The sequence below is a fragment of the Haliotis cracherodii genome, unplaced genomic scaffold (assembly GCF_022045235.1).
Source record: "Haliotis cracherodii isolate W230 unplaced genomic scaffold, xgHalCrac1.p SCAF_28, whole genome shotgun sequence".
NCBI classification, from domain to species: Eukaryota; Metazoa; Mollusca; class Gastropoda; order Lepetellida; family Haliotidae; genus Haliotis; species Haliotis cracherodii.
In genome coordinates, this window is record NW_027266284.1 from 4295761 (window position 1) to 4315863 (window position 20103).

The 20103-nt window shown below is 44.1% G+C and overlaps 3 protein-coding genes across 3 annotated transcripts; 2 read left to right on the forward strand and 1 right to left on the reverse strand.

The window, feature by feature from the left end:
* Positions 1–10482: 10482 nt before the first annotated feature.
* Positions 10483–11129, forward strand: LOC139473326 (uncharacterized). The gene is made up of 2 exons (XM_071255853.1): positions 10483–10660; positions 10945–11129. The coding sequence occupies exons 1-2, from the start codon at positions 10483–10485 to the stop codon at positions 11127–11129; spliced, it is 363 nt and encodes a 120-aa protein (XP_071111954.1).
* Positions 11130–13366: 2237 nt separating this feature from the next.
* LOC139473327 (DNA-directed RNA polymerase II subunit RPB1-like) lies at positions 13367–15284 on the reverse strand. Its single transcript, XM_071255854.1, has 2 exons — positions 15251–15284; positions 13367–14712 (listed from the first exon to the last, which is right to left on the reverse strand). The coding sequence occupies exons 1-2, from the start codon at positions 15282–15284 to the stop codon at positions 13367–13369; spliced, it is 1380 nt and encodes a 459-aa protein (XP_071111955.1).
* A 2326-nt stretch (positions 15285–17610) lies between these two features.
* On the forward strand, positions 17611–17898 carry LOC139473328 (uncharacterized). The gene has a single exon (XM_071255855.1). The coding sequence runs from the start codon at positions 17611–17613 to the stop codon at positions 17896–17898; it is 288 nt and encodes a 95-aa protein (XP_071111956.1).
* Positions 17899–20103: the final 2205 nt, after the last annotated feature.

Here is a 20103-nt window from a genome sequence, read left to right on the forward strand (position 1 = left end):
CCAAACGAACAATCAAAAACCCATACAGGCAACCAAACAGAAAAACAAACAGGAAACAAAAGAGACTATCAACAATTAAACAAAACAACCAACCATCAAAATAAACATTTGGACGAAAAATGGACGAACAAATAGCCAAATAAAAACACGTACAACGTTAGCAAAAACCAAAAGAACAATTGTTCCTTTAAACTAACAAGAAAGAAGAAAACACAAAACACACAACCAACATAAACACCAAACAAAAAAAAACAATCCAAAAGCTAACAAACATACAAATAAACAGCTAAACAGACATTCAACCAAACAAACTAGGTAACCACCTAACCCAGCAAACAACGAAACAAACAGGCAGTGAAACAAACAAAACACAGGAAACGAACAAAAAGCGAACGAACAAATAACAGAAAACAAAACAAACATTAACACAAAATACCAAACAAAGAAGAAAAATAGCAAAAGAGCTAAACAAGCACAACAAAATCGACAAACAATTCCCAGCATAAACAAATAACAAAACAAAGCTCAATCAAACAACTAACAAACATAAACAAGCAAAGGATAAAACAATCAACCAAAAAATCCCCAAACACTCAAAGAAAGAATCAAGGAGGAACGAAAAGTCCAACAAACTAGAGAAACAGAGAAATATGCAAAGAAACCAGCCTAACAAACCCAACAAAACAAAAACTCAATAAAAGAGATATGAGAAACAAATCGCCCAAAATTCTCACTGAACGAAATACAAACAAACAATAAAACAAACAACAAAAGCAGTAAACCTAACAAACAAACGAAACAAACAAACATAGATTAGTCAGTGCAGCAAAAAACAAATATATCAAACAAAGAACAGAGACACACAAAAAGACTAACAGTAACAAGCAACCCCGCCGCATCCCCTCCCCTCCTAAAATAAATGATAATAATAATAACCATGCAGTCAAACACCACAAAAGAAGGAAACAAACAAACAAACCAAAGTCACGAAGAGGAACACAAAAACAGGGAAAAAAAGAAAGAAAAATCCAACCGAAAAAAAAGAAACAAAGCAATAAACAAAGAAACATCGAAAACCCCAACAAAAGAAACCAACAACCAAACAAAAAATAGGACTAAAAAACAAACAAACAAACCGAACAACAAAATATATAATTAATATAACGACAACAAAAATGAAAAAACAAAGAACAAAATCAATACCTAATAACAAACCTAAAGAAATAACAGATACAAACAAACAATAGATAATCATTCAACTAAAATACAAAAACCAACAAACAACCAAGACATGTAACCAAAGGAAAAAAACAATATCAATAAAAGAAATTGTCAATCAGCCAACAAAGCAAACCAGCAAAGAAACAATCAAAATACTAAACAAACAAAACAGACTGAAAATCAAACCCAAGAAAGAAGGAAACCCAAACAAATAACCTACCAACCATTCAAAGAAATAATAACTTCATCAAACGAAAAATAAATCAAAGATACAAACAATAGAACATTAAACAGGAAACGCTACAAACAAAATTAACAATCAAAGACGAAACAACTAACCAAACAAACAAATAACAAACAAATAACTAAAAATAGAAGCTAATCAAACTTACACAAACAAAGAAACAAAGAAACAAAATAAAACAAAAGAAAAAGAACGAACGAACCAACCAAACAAACAAACAAGCGGGAAACGAAAGAAACATAAAACTAATCAATCGACCAACACCGAAAAAAACAAACAAACAAATAACATGGAAACAAACAGACGTAGCCAACTAAATATACAGTTAGAAATAAACACACACAAATATACATATCAACAAAATGAAACAAAAACGAAAATAACCAACAAATGGAAGATGGAGGGAGAAGTAGGGAGGCTGTAGGGAGAAGTTGGGAGGATGGAGGTTGAAGAGAGAAAAGTTGAAGGAAGGCTGAAGTATGGAGGGTGGAGGCAGAATTTGGGAGAATGGAGGGAGAAGTTGGGGAGTTTGGACGATGAGGGAGAAATGGGGAGGATGTAGGGAAAATAGAGGGGATGGAAGGGAAGTAGGGGGATGGGGGGAAGTAGGGATGGTGGTGGATGGGAAGTAGAGAGGATTGTAGGAGATGTAGAGAGAATGGATGGGGAAGTAAGGAGGATGGATGGGCAAGTGGCGAGGATGGAGGGGAAGTCTGGAGGATGGAGGGGATGTAGAGAGAATCGATGGGGAAGTATAGAGAGGATGGAGGGAGCAATAGAGATGATGGAGGGGAAGTATGGAGGATGGAAGCGAAGTAAGGGGTGGAGGGGAAGTAGGGAGGATGGAGTGAGAAATAGAGAAATAGAGAGGATTTAGGTGAATTATAGAGGGGGGGGGGGGGTGGGGGGGGGGGGTAGGGGTGGAGAGGAAGTAGGAGTAGAGGGGAAGTACGGAGGATGGAGGAAGAAATAGAGACGATTGAATTGACGTATGGAGGACGGAGGGGAAGTAGAGGGGAGGCCAAGAAGGGAGGATGAAGGAAGAAATAGAGAGACTGGAGAGGAAGGAGGGAGGATGAAGGGGAAGTAGGGAGGATGGAGGGATGGTATGGAGGATGGAGGGGAAGTATGGAGGATGAAGGGGAAGTAGGGTTGGAGGGGAAGTAGGAAGGATGAAGGGGAAGTAGGGAGGATGGAGGGATGGTATGGAGGATGGAGGGGAAGTATGGAGGATGGAGGGGAGGTAGGGTTGGAGGGGAACTAGGGAGGATGGATGGGAAGTAGGGGTTCGAGGGGAAGTAGGAAGGATGAAGGGGAAGTTGGGAGGATGGAGGGGAAGTAGGGAGGATGAAGGGAGAAATTGAGAATATGTAGAGAGAAGGAATGGTGGGGGTGGTGGAAGGACGTTAGGCAATAAGAACGGAGAAATAGGAATAATGAAGGATGAAATAGGGTAGATGGATGGAGCAGTAAGCAGTATGAAGGAAGACGTAGAAATGATGTAAGGAGGAGTAGGAAGGAAAGGGCGATATATAGGGAGGTGGAGAAATGAGATGGGGGGAGATCGTTGAAGTTGGGGTGATGGAAGAAAAACTACAGAGGATAAGGGATAAGTAGGGAGAACTGAGGGGGAAGTAGGAAGAATGAAGGGGAGGGTGAAGTAAGGAAGGAAAAGCGGGGATCTTAGGGGAGGTTAGGAGGTAGGGTAAATGAAAGGATATGTGGGGAGGGTGGAGGGGAAGTGGTGAAGATGGAGCGAAAGTAGAGACAAACAAAAGCAAGGGTGCAAGCAAACAAAGGGAAAATTAGCGAAACTGAAGGGGGAGGCAAGGAGAATGAAGCAATCAACCATCCAACCCCCTAATATACAATCTAACAAGCAATCGATCTACCAACGAAACAAACAAACCCCAATCGGGGCAAAAACACGTGAATCAAACCAACAAACAAACAAACCAATCAACTAAACAAACAACCAGCCTACAAACAACCAGAAAACCAAACCACCAAAGAAATTTTTAAAAAAAACAACGCTGTAAACTATTCAAACTCCAACCAAGCAAATGAAATTAAACAACAAAACAAACAAGTTGAAACACACACACACTTATACACACAAAAACAAGAAAACAAGAAAAAACAAAACAAAAGCCTAAAAACACTAAGATGCATACAGAAATCAATACAACAATCAAAAAAGTAAACTGATGAAACCGACATACAAAAACAACCAAGGAACAAACGAAAATCCCTCCATACAAAGAAACTACAAAAAGAAACAAACAAAAAACCAATCATCAAAACAACGAAGGAATGAACAAACAAAGCAAACGAAAAGAAAGAAATCCTGCAACATAAGCATTTAATTACAAAACCAAAAAATCAAAATGAAAGAAACAACCAAAGAAACCATGAAACAAATAAACAAACAAGAAATCACCAAAAAACCTGACCAAAGAGTAAACCCGAATAAACGAACAACAAAAGAAACCACCAAAAAGAGGAAAAGAACCAAGAAAGAAACAAAACAAACCACCAAATAAGATAAAAACAGTCAACTGCATGAACAAAAAGAAACAGCAAAAAATCTCCATACGAAAAAAACAACCACAGAAACCACCCAAAATATGAATAAACAACAAAACACGCAAAAAACCTTATATAGCAAACAAACCAACAAACAAGCACACAACAAAACAAATAATCCGTTAAATAAGGAAGACAACAAACAAAACAAACAATTAAACAATGGCAAAACCTGGATGAGCATAAACAATTAACACAAACAAACAATTATCAACCTTTCAAATATCAAACAAAAACAAAAGAAGAATATAGAAAAGTGACAACCAAAGAAAACACTGAGCGCATAAACAAACAAATCAATAAAAAAATGAAAACTACAAGCGACCAAACAAACATACACAGAATAAACAAACAAACAAGAAGAAGAACCAAACAAACCAAAAATGGAATGACAAATTAAATGAAAAATTACGATAAGCAAGTAACCAGTAGCAAAAGAAAAGAAATTTAAGGAAAAAATAAAACACAACACAACCATTCAACACTAGGGCAAAAACAAGGAACTAGGAAAAAAAAAAAGGTGAACAGTAAAAAGAACTATCAGAACAAAAAAAAAATAAGAAAATATAAAACTCAACTTACAAAGAAACAACCTACTAGGCATTCAACAAACCAAACAAGAAACTAAACAACCCAAAACACCAAAGAAACAAATGATAATGCAATAAAAAAAATAAAAAAACCTACACAATGTACTATCAAAACAAACATACAGACAAACAAATGAAACAAAAAATACAACCAAATAAAAATGTAACCAAACAAACAAGAAAAGCAAAAAACAAAGAAGAACTAACTAGTGAAATAACAATTGTCCCAAAAGCAACAACCAAACAACCAAATATATAAGAAAGTAAGAAAAGAAAACTACATAAAAAATACAAACAAAGACACAAAAACAGAAACATCCAGCAATAACAGCAAAATTAAACACAATAAACCACTGTCAGGTTAGAAAATAAAACACAAACAAATAAATATACTTTACAAGACAAATAAACATACAAACAACAAGTAAAAATGTAAAAAGACATCCATCAACACAAATAAACAGCACTAATAAGAAACTAAAACTTTGATCTGAGAAACAACAAAATAAAAAAAGAACTGCACACAAAACCAAAGCAAACAAATCAAGGAAAAAAGACAGTCAAACTAAACAACAAAATAAGTAAACAAATCAAACAGCAAACTAACCAAACATGTATCTAAAGAATAATTAAAACAACAAAAACAAATAAATAAGTAGAAAACAAAACAACAGAATCAAGAAACAACCAGCAACCTAAACAAATAACAGAAAGGTACAAAGCACTACCGTTCTACTAAAACAAATGATCAAAGAACCAATCAATCAGCCACCAAAGAAACCAAGAAAGGTAACAACTAAGAAACAAAAAATCAACACAAAAGAAAGAAAAATGCAAAAATAATACAAAGAAACAACCTACCAACTATTAAAAGAATCAACACACAAAACAAGGAAGAAATGAAGATCAGATACAAACAATAAAGCAAGAAACAAACAAATAAACAATGCAACAACCAGACAAGTAACAACTTACCAAACAAACGACAAGAAGACAACTAACAAGAGACACTAAAGAAACCGACATAAACAAAGAAACAATGAAAATAGCATACAACCAAACACAACTATCCAGAAGAAAAACAAAGACCCAAATGAAATTACAAACGAGCAGGGAAACAAAATGGTACATGAAAAAAGAAGAAGCAAAAATAACCAACCAACTAAATCAACACTTTAGACAAATAATTACAAATAATACAAGCTAAGATACAAATAAACAACAAACATAACGAATTCAAAACGAAATGAAACAAAACATGAACCAAAAAACATGAAAAACGAAATAACGAACAAACAAACCAAAAACAAGCAACAAAATAATCAAAAGAATCATAAACGAAAACAAAAAGCACAAACAAGTAAACCGAACTCACTCAGTTTACTAAAAGACAAAAACAACAAAACAATCAACCAACAAACCAAAGAATAACAGACAAACAAAGGAATAACGGAACAAACAATGAATAAAATAAAAAAGAACCAATAAACAGTCGAATAAAGAAACAGTAAACAATAAATCAACCAACAAACCAAATCAACCAAGTAACCAAGCAAGCCAAAAAATAAACAAGCAGCCAAGAAACAATCAAATTAAACAAAATACCAAAGAAAGAAAATAACAACGCACTAACCAAACTACTAACTATCCAAACCAACAAAGAAAAGTAAACGACATAACAAACACGCAACCGACAAAAGAAACAACCAAAAAATAACGTACACAGGATTAGCAAACTAAATCAACAAACATCAATATGCCCAAACAATCATAAACACAATTATAAACGACCCAACAAAGAAAGAAAGAAACGATCAACAACAACAAAAAATATATAAGAAAAGGAACAATCATTCAAACAAGAAAAGAAGCAAAAACCAAAAAAGAGTAATTAATAAAACAGAGAAACAAACACACAAAGAAACAGAAAACAACTAGCAACAAAATGTAAGAAAAACAGCAATGCAACGCAAGCAAACCAACCACAATACACAACCAACTAAATAAACGAACCTAGCAACAAACAGACAAAAAGTCAACTAAAAAACGAAAAGGAAAAAAGCCAACCAAATATACATGAAACCAAATAATACATAAACACACAAACAAACAACAACTGAAGAAGAAACACTCAATCAAACAAAGGACAAGGAAACAACCGAAGAATCCAACAAACTAAGCAAATAAACGACACATAAAAAGATACAGACACACAAACAGGCAACCAAAACTATAAATAACAAAACAAAAACACTAAGCAACACAAGAACAAAAAACAAAAAGTAAGAAAAACACTCCAAACAGAACAGAAAACAGAAGAAGCCATTATATAAGTAAACAAAGAAGGATACAAACAAACAAAATCATATGCAGCTAAACGCAGAACGAAACCAAAAAAACAAAGAACAAAACCAAGTAAAAAACACGCCCACAATATAAACAATAAAAAAAAACAATAAGAAAAAGTCTACCTATACAAATAAAAAACAAGACAAAACGATTCTACAAGAAAACAAATTAAACACTAAGAAAAGACAAACAAACAGAGCATGAATTTAATGACACACAAACAATCAACAAACGAAAAAAACCCAAAGCAAACAAAAAGCTAAACAACCAACGAAGGAAACAAACGGATTCAGCCAGGTAAACACACACACACACACACACACACACACACACACACACACACACACACACACACACACACACACACACACACATACACACACGCACAATCAAACAAAAGCAAATAAGTGATAGCAAATTTTATCCAACCAACTAAAACAATAAACAATTGAACAAATAATGAAACAAACAGAAAGAAAAGGGCGAAGATTGAGACAATGGGAATAATGAAGAGAAAAGCATTGAGCGTGAATGGAGGGGATGACGGGTGTGTGGAGGGGGAAGTATGAAAGATGGATAGGGAAGTAGGGGCGATGGATAAACCTACCAGCCGAACAATGAACCAACAAAAGAGACAAACCACCAACCAAGCAAACAACCAAAAACCCAAACCCCCAGCCAACCAATGTACAAAACGACCTTCACATCAACCATAAAACCAAACCACCAAAGAAACAAAAAAACAAACAACAAAAAACAACAAAAAAGGTACATTAACAACAAAAACAATATAAATAACCCCTAAACACAGTAAATGATAAACAAAGATGAAGGCAGCCAACAGACGAAACAAACGAACATGCAAATACACCACACACAAAAACACATCTTCAACCAAACAGAGAAGCAACGAAACAAACAACGAAATAAGCAACAAAACAAACAATTAAGACGAGAAAGAACACAAAAAAGGCACCAAAGACGAAAGAAAAAAAGACAAAACAAGAAAAAAAAATCCTTAAACCAAACAAAATACAAAACTAACCAACCCCATAAAGAAACAAACAGCCTAAGAACCCTAAAAAAAAACGAAACAAAAAGACAAGAACACAAACAACAAAAGACACAACCAATCAACGAACAAATCAACAAGCCAAAGACAATAAAACAAGAAAAGGCAAACAAACAAAAAAACAACAAATAGATTTGCCAAATAACTATCCAAGCATTCAACCCAAACACCATGACATAAAATCAACAGAATATATAAAAAAAATCATCAAACAGAAAAGTGCCCCCACAACAAAAATAACCCCAACCAAACAGAACTCTATAACAAACAAATAGCGAAGCAAAAAACATGCACAAGTGAAATCGAAAAGAAACAACAAACCCAAAAGGAAAAAAACGAACAGGAAACAGTAAAATCATGAAACAGCAAGCAAACATCAAAAACAAGCAAACAAGAACACAACACAAACAATTAAATGAAAAACAGAACAAACAAATAATTAACAGACAGCAAAAAAAACTAAGCAGAGGAACCACAAACTATATGAAGAAGGAAGCGGGGGAAATATTTTAAAAATCAATAAACCATGTAGCAAAGAAAGAAATAATTTGCAAAAAATCTGACAAAAAACGACCGAATTAAAACAAACAAACAACATAATCAGGAGCCAACCTGAAGCATAAAAAAAACAACCAAAGAAAACAACCATTCCAAAAATGACCAAACAAAAGAACACACGCACACATGGAATCAACTGAACACAAAACAATCAAATATTAAACCAGAGATACAAACAATAAAACAAGAAACACGAAACAAAACATCCAAACAAACATCAAACTAACAACAGAAGACATACAAAAGAATGATAAACAACTAAACAAACCAACCAAACACACAAACCAGATAATCAACACCCAAAAAGGAATATCAACTAAGGAAACAAATGACAAGAAAACACAACTAAAGAAATAAACACAACAACAAAAAAACAAGCACACTGGAAAAAAAGCGAAAAAAGAAAACCAAGGAAAGAACTATTATAATAAACACAACAAAGAAATAACGACAACTAAAAGAAGAAACAGTTGAACCAATAACGAATCAAGCTAAAAAAAACAAACAAGTAGGTAGGAATAATGAGAAAATGGGAACAATGGCCGGAAATATATTTAGAGAGGATAGGAGAAAAATATGTAGGGTGTGTAGAGGGGTAGATAGGAGGAATACATCGGGAAATTGGGAGGTTAGGGAACAATGGAGACATAGACATGAACAAACAAACAACACAAAAACCCATGCAAACAACCAAACAGAAAAACAACCAGGAAACAAAAGAGACAACCAGTCAAATAAGTTAAAACAACAACCTTCAAATCAAACACTTAAGAAAAAAATGAAATACATGAACGGACAAATAACCAAATAATAAACAAACGTACAACAACCAAAAACAAAAGAAAAATAGTTCCTTTAAAAAAACACACATCCAACAAAAACATCAAACAAAAAACAATCCAAAAGCGAACAAAAATGCAAATAAACAAATAAACAAACAAACATTCAACCACACAAACCAGCTAACCACCTCACCCAACAGACAACGACACAAACAAGCAATGAAACAAACAAACAAACAACAGGAAACAAACAAAAAACGAACGAACAAATAACAGACAGAAAACAAAATCAAGAAACAACAAAACAAAATTTCAAACAAATAAGAAAATCAACAAAATCGAGAAACAATCACAGCATAAACAAATAACAAATAAAGCTCAATCAATCAACTAACAAGCATAAACAAGGAAAGGATAAACAATCTACCAAAGAAATCACCAAACAAAGAAAGAAAGAATCAAGAGAGAATGAAAAATCCAACAAATTAAAACAACGACGAAATTTACAAGGAACAACAAATATGTCAAACAGTGAACAGAGACATTCAAACAGATTAACGAGAAAGGGTGCGGGGGGGGGGGGCGTTAAGAGAAGTAGGGTGGGTGGATAGAGAAGAAGGGAGCATGAGGGAAAAGTAGGGAGGATGGAGAGGGAAGTAGGGAGGATGGAGGGTGAAGTTGTTGGGAGGATGGAGTGAGTGAGTGAGTTTATACTTAACGTCATATCGGCAGTATTTCAGCCATATCGTGACGAGTGAGAGGATTGATGAAGAAGTAAGGGGGTGGAGGGAGAAGTAGTGTTGATGGAGGGGAAGTAGGGAGGATGGAGTGAGAAGTAAAGCTGTAGAAAGGGAAATAGGGAGGATGGAGGGGGAAGTAGTGAGGATGTAGGGAAAATAAACTAGGAGAAGGGGGATGATGGAGAGTAAGTAGGAATACTGAAGGAGCTGAAGGGAGGATGGAAGGGAAGTACGGAGGATGGAGGGGAAAGAATGGAGGGTGGAGGGGGAAGTAGGGAGGATGGACGGGATGATGGGATTATGGAGGGGGAAGTAGGGAAGATAGGGAGAAATAGGAATGATGAAGGAGACAAAGGGAGGATGGAGGAGAAGTAGGGAGGATGGAGGGGGATGTATGGAGGGTGGAGGGGGAAGTAGGGAGGATGGAGGGGGAAGTATGGAGGATTCAGGGGGAAGTAGGGAGGATGGAAGCGGAAGTAGGGAGGATAGAGAGGGAAGTTGGGAGGGAGGGTGGAGGGGTAAGTAGGGAAGGTGGAGGGGAATTCCGGATTATGGAGGGTGAAGTAAGGAAGGTGAGGAGGAAGTTGGGATTATGGAGGGGGAAGTAGGAAGATGGGGTGAAGTAGGGATAATAAAGGAACCGATGTGGAGGATGGTGGAAAGTAGGGAGGGTGGAGACGGAAGTATGGTGGGTGAAGGGGGAAGTATGGAGGATGGAGGGGAACTATGGAGGGTGGAGGGGGAAGTACGGCGGATAGAGTCGGAAGTAAGACAACAAACAACCGACAAAAACACCTAACAGGTGGAGGGGGAAGTATGGAGGGTGCAGGGGGAAGTATGGAGGGTGGAGGGGGATGGAGGGGAAAATATGCAGGTGGAGGGGAAAGGGTGGAAGGGGGAGTATGGGGGGTGGAGGGGGAAGTAGGGAGAATGGACGGGGAAGTTGATATTAAGGAGAGGGAAGTAGGGATGATGGAGGGGAAGTAAAAATAAACAACCATCAAATGAAACACTTAAGAAAAAAATGAAATAAATAAACGGAAAACAACAACAAAAAACAACAGAAAAATCGTTCCTTTAAAAAACAAACAACCGACAAAAACACCTAACAGGTGTGGGAGGGTGGGGAGTAGGCAGGATGGAGGGGAAAGTTTGGAGGGTGGAGGGGGAAGTAGGGAGGATGGAGGGAAGGTAGGGAGGATGGGCGGGGAAGTGAGAGAATGGACGGGGAAGTATTAGGGTGGAATGAAAGTAGGGAGGATGCAGGGGAATTATGGAGGGTTGAGGAGGAAGTAGGGAGGGTGGAAGCGGAAGTAGGGAGGATAGAGAGGGAAGTTGGGAAGGAAGGTGGAGGGGAAGTTGGGAGGGAGGGTGGAGGGGAAGTTGGGATTATGGAGGGTGAAGTAGGGAAGGTGGGGAGGAAGGGGATTATGGAGGGGGAAGTAGAAAGATGGGGTGAAGTAGGAATAATGAAGGAACCGATGGGAGGATGGTGGGAAGTAGGGAGGCTGGAGAGGGAAGTATGGTGGGTGAAAGCGGAAGTATGGAGGGTGGAGGGGAACTATGGAGGGTGGAGAGGGAAGTACAGAGGATAGAGTCGGAAGTAGGGAGGATGAAGGCGGCAGTTGGGAGGGATGGGGAAGTATGGAGGATGAAGGGGGACGTAACGAGGGTGGAAGGGGCAGTAGGGAGGATGGAGGGGATGTAGGGAGGATGGAGATGGAAGTAGGGAGGATGAAGGGGGCAGTTAAAATTATGAAGGGGGAAGTAGTGATGATGGGGAGGAAGTAGGAGTAATGAAAGAGCCGAAGGGAGGATGGAGGGGTAAGTAGGGAGGATGGAGGGGGAAGTATGGAGGGTGGAAGGGAAGTACGGAGGATGGGGGGAAGTAGGGAGTAATGAGGGTGGAGGGGAAGTACAGAGGATGGGAGGAAGTAGTAATGAAGGAGCAGAAGGGAGGATGGAGGGGAAGTAGGGAGGATGAAGGGGAAGTACAGAGGATGGAGGGGGAAGTATGGAGGCAGGATATAGGCGGGAGTAGGGAGGATTGAGGGGGAAGTATGGAGGGTGCAGGGGGAAGTATGGAGGGTGGAGGGGGATGGAGGGGGAAATATGGAGGTGGAGGGGAAAGTAGGGAGGTGGAGGGGAAAGGGTGGAAGGGGGAGTATGGGGGGTGGAGGGGGAAGTAGGGAGAATGGACGGGGAAGTTGATATTAAGGAGGGGGAAGTAGGGATGATGGAGGGGAAGTAAAAATAAATAACCATCAAATGAAACACTTAAGAAAAAAAATGAAATAAATAAACGGAAAACAACAACAAAAAACAACAGAAAAATCGTTCCTTTAAAAAACAAACAACCCACAAAAACACCTCACAGGTGGAGGGGGCAGTAGGGAAGATGGAAGGTGAATTAGAGAGGAAGGAGGGGGAAGTAGGGAGGATGGAGGGAAGGTAGGGAGGATGGACGGAGAAGTAGGGAGAATGGACGGGGAAGTAGGGAGGAAGGAAGGGGACGTAGGGATGATGGAGGGGGGGCAGGGACGATAGTTGGGGTACTAGGGAAGATGGCGGGGAAATATGGAAGGTTAAGGGGGAAGTAAGGATGATGGAAGGGGAAGTATGGAGGGTGGAGGTGGAAGTATAGGGGTGGCAGGGGAAGTAGGGAGGATGGAGGGGGAAGTATGGATGGTGAAGGGGGGAGTATGGAGGGTGGAGATGGAAGTAGGAACTATGGCGGGGGAAGTAGGAACTATGAAGGGGGAAGTAGTGAAGATGGGGAGGAAGTAGGAAAAATGAAGGAGCCGAAGGGAGGATGGAGTGGAAATACGGAGGATGGAGGGGGAAGTATGAAGGGTGGAGGGGGAAGTAGGGGGATGGAGGGGAACTATGGAGGGTGGAGGGGGAAGTAGTGAGGATGGAGGGGAAAGTATGGAGGGTGGAGGGGGAAGTAGGGAGGTTGGCGAGGAAGTAGGAATAATGAAGGAGCCGAAGGGAGGACGGACGGGAAGTAGGTAGAATGGAGGGGGGAGTATGGAGAGTGGAGGGGGAAGTAGTGAGGATGGAGGGGAAGTATTAGGGTGGAAGGAAAAGTAGGGAGGATGCAGGGGAACTATGGAGGGTCTCGGGGGAAGTAGGGAGGATGGAAGCGGAAGTAGGGAGAATAGAGAGGGAAGTTGGGAGGGAGGGTGGAGGGGTAAGTAGGGAAGGTGGAGGGGATGTTGGGATTATGGAGGGGGAAGTAGAAGGATGGGGTGAAGTAGAAATAATGAAGGAACCGATGGGAGGATGGTGGGGAGTAGGGAGGCTGGAGAGGGAAGTATCGTGGGTGAAGGGGGAAGTATGTAGGGTGGAGGGGAACTATGGAGGGTGGAGGGGGAAGTACAGAGGATAGAGTCGGAAGTAGGGAGGATGAAGGCGGCAGTTGGGAGGGATGGGGAAGTATGGAGGATGGAGGGGGACGTAACGAGGGTGGAGGGGGCAGTAGGGAGGATGGAGGGGAAGTAGGGAGGATGGAGGGGGCAGTTAAAATTATGGAGGGGGAAGTAGTTATGATGGGGAGGAAGTAGGAGTAATGAAAGAGCCGAAGGGAGGATGGAGGGGAAGTACGGAGGATGGAGGGGCAAGTAGGGAGGATGGAGGGGGAAGTTGGAGGGTGGAGGGGAAATACGGAGGATGGGGGTAAGTAGGGAGTATGAAGGGTGGAGGGGAAGTACGGAGGATGGGAGGAAGTAGGAGTAATGAAGGAGCAAAAGGGAGGATGGAGGGGAAGTAGGGAGGATGGAGGGGAAGTACAGAGGATGGAGTGGGAAGTATGGAGGGAGGATAGAGGCGGGAGTAGGGGGGATTGATGGGGAAGTATGGAGGGTGGAGGTGGAAGTATAGGGGTGGCAGGGGAAGTAGGGAGGATGGAGGGGGAAGTATGGATGGTGGAGGGGGAAGTATGGAGGGTGGAGATGGAAGTAGGGACTATGGAGGGGGAAGTAGGGACTTTGGAGGGGGAAGTAGTGAAGATGGGGAGGAAGTAGGAAAAATGAAGGAGCCAAAGGGAGGATGGAGGGGAAATACGGAGGATGGAGGGGGAAGTATGTAGGGTGGAGGGGGAAGTAGGGGGGATGGAGGAGAACTATGGAGGGTGGAGGGGGAAGTAGGGAGGATGGAGGGGAGAGTATGGAGGGTGGAGGGGGAAGTAGGGAGGTTGGCGAGGAAGTAGAAATAATGAAGGAGCCGAAGGGAGGAGGGACGGGAAGTAGGTAGAATGGAGGGGGGAGTATGGAGAGTGGAGGGGGAAGTAGTGAGGATGGAGGGGAAGTATTAGGGTGGAAAGAAAAGTAGGGAGGATGCAGGGGGAAGTTGAGATTATGGCGGGGGAAGTTGAGATTATGGAGGGGGAAGTAGGGATGATTGAGAGGAAGTAGGATTAATGAAGTAGCCGAGGATTGAGGGGAAGTAGGGAGGGTGGAGGGGGAAGTAGGGAGGGTGAAGGGGGAGTTAAAATTATGTTGGGGGAAGAGGGATGAGCAGGAGTAAGTAGGAATAATGAAGGAGCCGAAGGGAGGATGGAGGGGAAGTACTGAGGATGGAGGGAAAAGAATGGAGGGTGGAGGGGGAAGTGGGAAGGATGGAGGGGATGATGGGATTATGGAAGGGGGAAGTAGTGAAGTTAGGGAGAAGTAGGAATAATGAAGGAGTCGAAGGGAGGATGGAGGGGAAGTAGGGTGGATGGAGGGGGAAGTATGGAGGGTGGAGGTGGAAGTAGGGAGGATGGAGGGTAACTATATAGGGTGGAGGGGGAAGTAGGGAGGATGGGAGCGGAAGTAGGGAGAATAGAGAGGAAGGTTGGGAGGGAGGGTGGAGGTGTAAAAAGGGCGAGGTGGAGTTGAAGTTGGGATTATGGAGGGTGAAGTAGGGAAGGTGGAGGGGAACTATGGAGGGTTGAGGGGGAAGTATTGAGTGTGGAGGGGGAAGTAGGGAGGATGACGGCGAACTATGGAGGGTTGATGGGGAAGTAGGGAGGATAGAAGCGGAAGTAGGGAGGAAAGAGAGGGAAGTTGGGAGGGAGGGTGGAGGGGTAAGTAGGGAAGGTGGAGGTGGAAGTTGGGATTATGGACGGGGATGTAGGAAAGGTGGGGATGAAGTTGTCATTATGGAGGGGGAAGTAGGAAGATGGGGTGAAGTAGAAATAATGAAGGAACCGATGGGAGGATGGTGGGAAGTAGGGAGGAAGGAGAGGGAAGTATGGAGGGTGAAGGGGGAAGTATGGAGGGTGGAGGGGAACTATGGAGGGTGGAGGGGGAAGTACGGAGGATAGCGTCGGAAGTAGGGAGGATGAAGGCGGCAGTTGGGAGGGATGGGGAAGTATGGAGGATGGAGGGGGACGTAACGAGGGTGGAGGGGGCAGTAGGGAAGATGGAGGGGAAGTAGGGAGAATGGAGATGGAAGCAGGGAGGATGAAGGGGGCAGTTAAAATTATGGAGAGGGTAGTAGTGATGATGGGGAGGAAGTAGGAGTAATGAAGGAGCCGAAGGGAGGATGGAGGGGAAGTACGGAAGAAGGAGGGGGATGTAGGGAGGATGGAGGGGGGAGTATGGAGGGTGGAGGGAAAGTACAAAGAATGGAGGGGGAAGTATGGAGGGTGGAGGGGTAAGTAGAGAAGATGAAGGGGGAAGTTGGGTTTATGGTGGGGGAAGTAGAGAAGGTGTGGAGGAAGTTGGGATTATGGAGGCAGAAGTATGGAGGGTGAAGGGGGAAGTATGGAGGGTGGAGGTGGAAATACGGAGGATAAAGTCGGAAGTAGGGAGGATGAAGGAACCGATGGGAGGATGGTGTGAAGTAGGGAGGATGGAGAGGGGAGTATGGAGGGTGAAGGGGGAAATATGGAGGGTGGAGGTGGAAGTACGGAGGATAGAATCGGAAGTAGGGAGGACGAAGGAACCGATGAGAGGATGGAGAAGTAGGGAGAAAGGGGGAAGTATGGAGGGGGGGGGGGGGAGGAGTAGGGAGGATGGAAGAGAAAGTAGGGAGGGTAGAGAGTGAAGTTGGGAGGGAGGGTGGAGGGGTAAGTAGGGAAGGTGGAGGGGGAAGTTGGGATTATGAAGGGGAAGTAGGGAAGGTGGGGAGGAAGTTGTCATTATGGAGGGGGAAGTAGGAAGATGGGGTGAAGTAGGAATAATGAAGGAACCGATGGGAGGATGGTGGGAAGTAGGGAGGATTCAGAGGGAAGTATGGAGGATGAAGGGGGAAGTATGGAAGGTAAAGGGGGAAGTATGGAGGGTGGTGGGGTAAGTACGGAGGATAGAGTCGGAAGTAGGGAGGATGAAGGCAGCAGTTGGGAGGGATGGGGAAGTATGGAGGATGGAGTGGGACGTAACGAGGGTGGAGGGGGGTAGTAGGGAGGATGGAGGGGAAGTACGGAGAATGGAGGGGGAAGTATGGCGGATGGAGGGGGAAGTATGGAGGGTGGAGGGGGAAGTAGGGAAAATGGTGGGGGAAGTTTGGATTATGGGGGGGAAGTAGGGAAGTTGGGGAGAAGAAGGAATAATGAAGGAGCCGAAGGGAGGATGGAGGGGAAGTACGGAGGATAGAGGGGGAAGTATGGAGGGTGGAGGGTGGAGGGAGATGTAGGAAGGATGGAGGGGAACTATGGAGGGTGGAGGGGGAACTAGGGAAGAGGGAGAGGAAGGAGGGAGGATGGGGGGGAAGTATTGAGGATGGAGGGGGGAGTTGGGAGGATGGAGGGGAAGTAGGGAGGATTGAGGCGGAAGTAGGGAGGGTGGAGGGGGAAGTAGGGAGAATGAAAGGGGCAGTTAAATTATGGCAAGGGAAGTAGTGCTGATGGTGAGGAAGTAGGAATAATGAAGGAGCCGAAGGAAGGATGGAGGGGAAGTACGGAGGAAATATGGAGGTGGAGGGGAAAGTAGGGAGGATGGACGGGGAAAGGGTGGAAGGGGGAGTATGGGCGAGGGAGGGGGGAAGTACGGAGAATGGACGGGGAAGTTGATATTAAGGAGGGGGAAGTAGAGATGATGGAGGGGAAGTAATAATAAACAAACATCAAATGAAACACTTAAGAAAAAAAATGAAATAAATAAACGGAAAACCAGAACAAAAAACAAAAGAAAAATCGTTCCTTTAAAAAACAAACAACCGACAAAAACACCTCACAGGTGGAGGGGGGAGTAGGGAGGATGGAGGGTGAATTAGAGAGGAAGGAGGGGGAAGTAGGGAGGATGGAGGGAAGGTAGGGAGGATGGACGAAGAAGTACGGAGAATGGACGGGGAAGTAGGGAGGAAGGAAGTGGACGTAGGGATGATGGAGGGGGGGATAGGGACGATAGTGGGGGTACTAGGGAGGATGGCGGGGAAATATGGAAGGTTAAGGGGGAAGTAAGGATGATGGAAGCGGAAGTATGGAGGGTGGAGGTGGAAGTATAGGGGTGGCAGGGGAAGTAGGGAGGATGGAGGGGGAAGTATGGATGGTGGAGGGGGAAGTATGGAGGGTGGAGATGGAAATAGGGACTATGGCGGGGTAAGTAGGGACTATGGAGGGGGAAGTAGTGAAGATGGGGAGGAAGTAGGAAAAATGAAGGAGCCGAAGGAAGGATGGAGGGGAAGTACTGAGGATGGAGGGAAAAGAATGGAAGGTGGAGAGGGAAGTGGGGAGGATGGAGGGGATGATGGGATTATGGAGGGGGAAGTAGGGAAGTTAGGGAGAAGTAGGAATAATGAAGGAGTCGAAGGGAGGATGGAGGGGAAGTAGGGTGGATGGAGGGGGAAGTATGGAGGGTGGAGGTGGAAGTAGGGAGGATGGAGGGTAACTATATAGGGTGGAGGGGGAAGTAGGGAGGATGGAGGGAAGGTGGAGGGGAACTATGGAGGGTTGAGGGGGAAGTATGGAGTGTGGAGGGGGAAGTAGGGAGGATGGAGGCGAACTATGGAGGGTTGATGGGGAAGTAGGGAGGATAGAAGCAGAAGTAGGGAGGAAAGAGAGGGAAGTTGGGAGGGAGGGTGGAGGGGTAAGTAGGGAAGGTGCAGAGGGAAGTTGGGATTATGGAGGGGGAAGTAGGAAGATGGGGTGAAGTAGAAATAATGAAGGAACCGATGGGAGAATGGTGGGAAGTAGGGAGGAAGGAGAGGGAAGTATGGAGGGTGAAGGGGGAAGTATGGAGGGTGGAGGGGAACTATGGAGGGTGGAGGGGGAAGTACGGAGGATAGCGTCGGAAGTAGGGAGGATGAAGGCGGCAGTTGGGAGGGATGGGGAAGTATGGAGGATGGAGGGGGACGTAACGAGGGTGGAGGGGGGCAGTAGGGAAGATGAGGGGAAGTAGGGAGAATGGAGATGGAAGTAGGGAGGATGAAAAGGGCAGTTAAAATTATGGAGAGGGTAGTAGTGATGATGGGGAGGAAGTAGGAGTAATGAAGGAGCCGAAGGGAGGATGGAGGGGAAGTACGGAAGAAGGAGGGGGATGTAGGGAGGATGGAGGGGGGAGTATGGAGGGTGGAGGGAAAGTACAAAGAATGGAGGGGGAAGTATGGAGGGTGGAGGGGTAAGTAGAGAAGATGAAGGGGGAAGTTGGGTTTATGGAGGGGGAAGTAGGGAAGGTGTGGAGGAAGTTGGGATTATGGAGGCAGAAGTATGGAGGGTGAAGGGGGAAGTATGGAGGGTGGAGGTGGAAATACAGAGGATAAAGTCGGAAGTAGGGAGGATGAAGGAACCGATGGGAGGATGGAGAAGTAGGGAGGATAAAGGGGGAAATATGGAGTGGGGGGGGGGGGGGGGGGGGGGGGAAGTAGGGAGGATGGAGGGGGAAGTTGGGATTATGAAGGGGGAAGTAGGGAAGGTGGGGAGGAAGTTGGGATTATGGAGGGGGAAGTAGGAAGACGGGGTGAAGTAGGAATAATGAAGGAACCGATGGGAGGATGGAGGGAAGTATTGAGGATTCAGAGGGAAGTATGGAGGAGGAAGGGGGAAGTATGGAAGGTAAAGGGGGAAGTATGGAGGGTCGAGGGGTAAGTACGGAGGATAGAGTCGGAAGTAGGGAGGATGAAAGCAGCAGTTGGGAGGGATGGGGAAGTATGGAGGATGGAGTGGGACGTAACGAGGGTGGAGGGGGGTAGTAGGGAGGATGGAGGGGAAGTACGGAGAATGGAGGGGGAATTATGGCGGATGGAGGGGGAAGTATGGAGGGTGGAGGGGGAAGTAGGGAAAATGGAGGGGGAAGTTTGGATTATGGAGGGGAAGTGGGGAAGTTGGGGAGAAGAAGGAATAATGAAAGAGCCGAAGGGAGGATGGAGGGGAAGTAGGGAGGATAGAGGGGTAAGTATGGAGGGTGGAGGGTGGAGGGTGGAGGGGGATGTAGGAAGGATGGAGGGGAACTATGGAGGGTGGAGGGGGAACTAGGGAAGAAGGAGGCAAAATTAGAGAGGATAGAGAAGGAAGTTGGGAGGGAGAGGAAGGAGGGAGGATAAGGGGGAAGTATTGAGGATGGAGGGGGGAGTTGGGAGGATGGAGGGGAAGTAGAGAGGATTGAGGCGGAAGTAGGGAGGGTGGAGGGGGAAGTAGGGAGAATGAAAGGGGCAGTTAAATTATGGCGAGGGAAGTAGTGCTGATGGTGAGGAAGTAGGAATAATGAAGGAGCCGAAGGGAGGGTGGAGGTGAAGTACGGAGGAAGGAGGGGGAAATATGGAGGTGGAGGGGAAAGTAGGGAGGATGGACGGGGAAAGGGTGGAAGGGGGAGTATGGGCGAGGGAGGGGGGAAGTACGGAGAATGGACGGGGAAGTTGATATTTGAATGGATGGGGAAGTAGGGAGGAAGGAAGGGGACGTAGGGATGATGGAGGGGGGGATAGGGACGATAGTGGGGGTACTAGGGATGATGGCGGGGAAATATGGAAGGTTAAGGGGGAAGTAAGGATGATGGAAGCGGAAGTATGGAGGGTGGAGGTGGAAGTATAGGGGTGGCAG

Excerpts from the sequence above, each read along its gene's own strand:
- LOC139473326 (XM_071255853.1), top strand. The coding sequence starts at position 10,483 with ATGAAGGAGACAAAGGGAGGATGGAGGAGAAGTAGGGAGGATGGAGGG. Across the intron at positions 10,661-10,944 it reads TTGGGAGGGAGGGTGGAGGG|GTGGAGGGGGAAGTATGGAG; the intron begins GTAAGTAGGGAA and ends AACACCTAACAG.
- LOC139473327 (XM_071255854.1), bottom strand. The coding sequence starts at position 15,284 with ATGACAACTTCATCCCCACCTTTCCTACATCCCC. Across the intron at positions 14,713-15,250 it reads CCCACCTTTCCTACATCCCC|TACTTCCCCTCCATCCTCCC; the intron begins GTCCATAATCCC and ends CTCCATCCTCAG.
- LOC139473328 (XM_071255855.1), top strand. The coding sequence starts at position 17,611 with ATGGATGGTGGAGGGGGAAGTATGGAGGGTGGAGATGGAAATAGGGAC.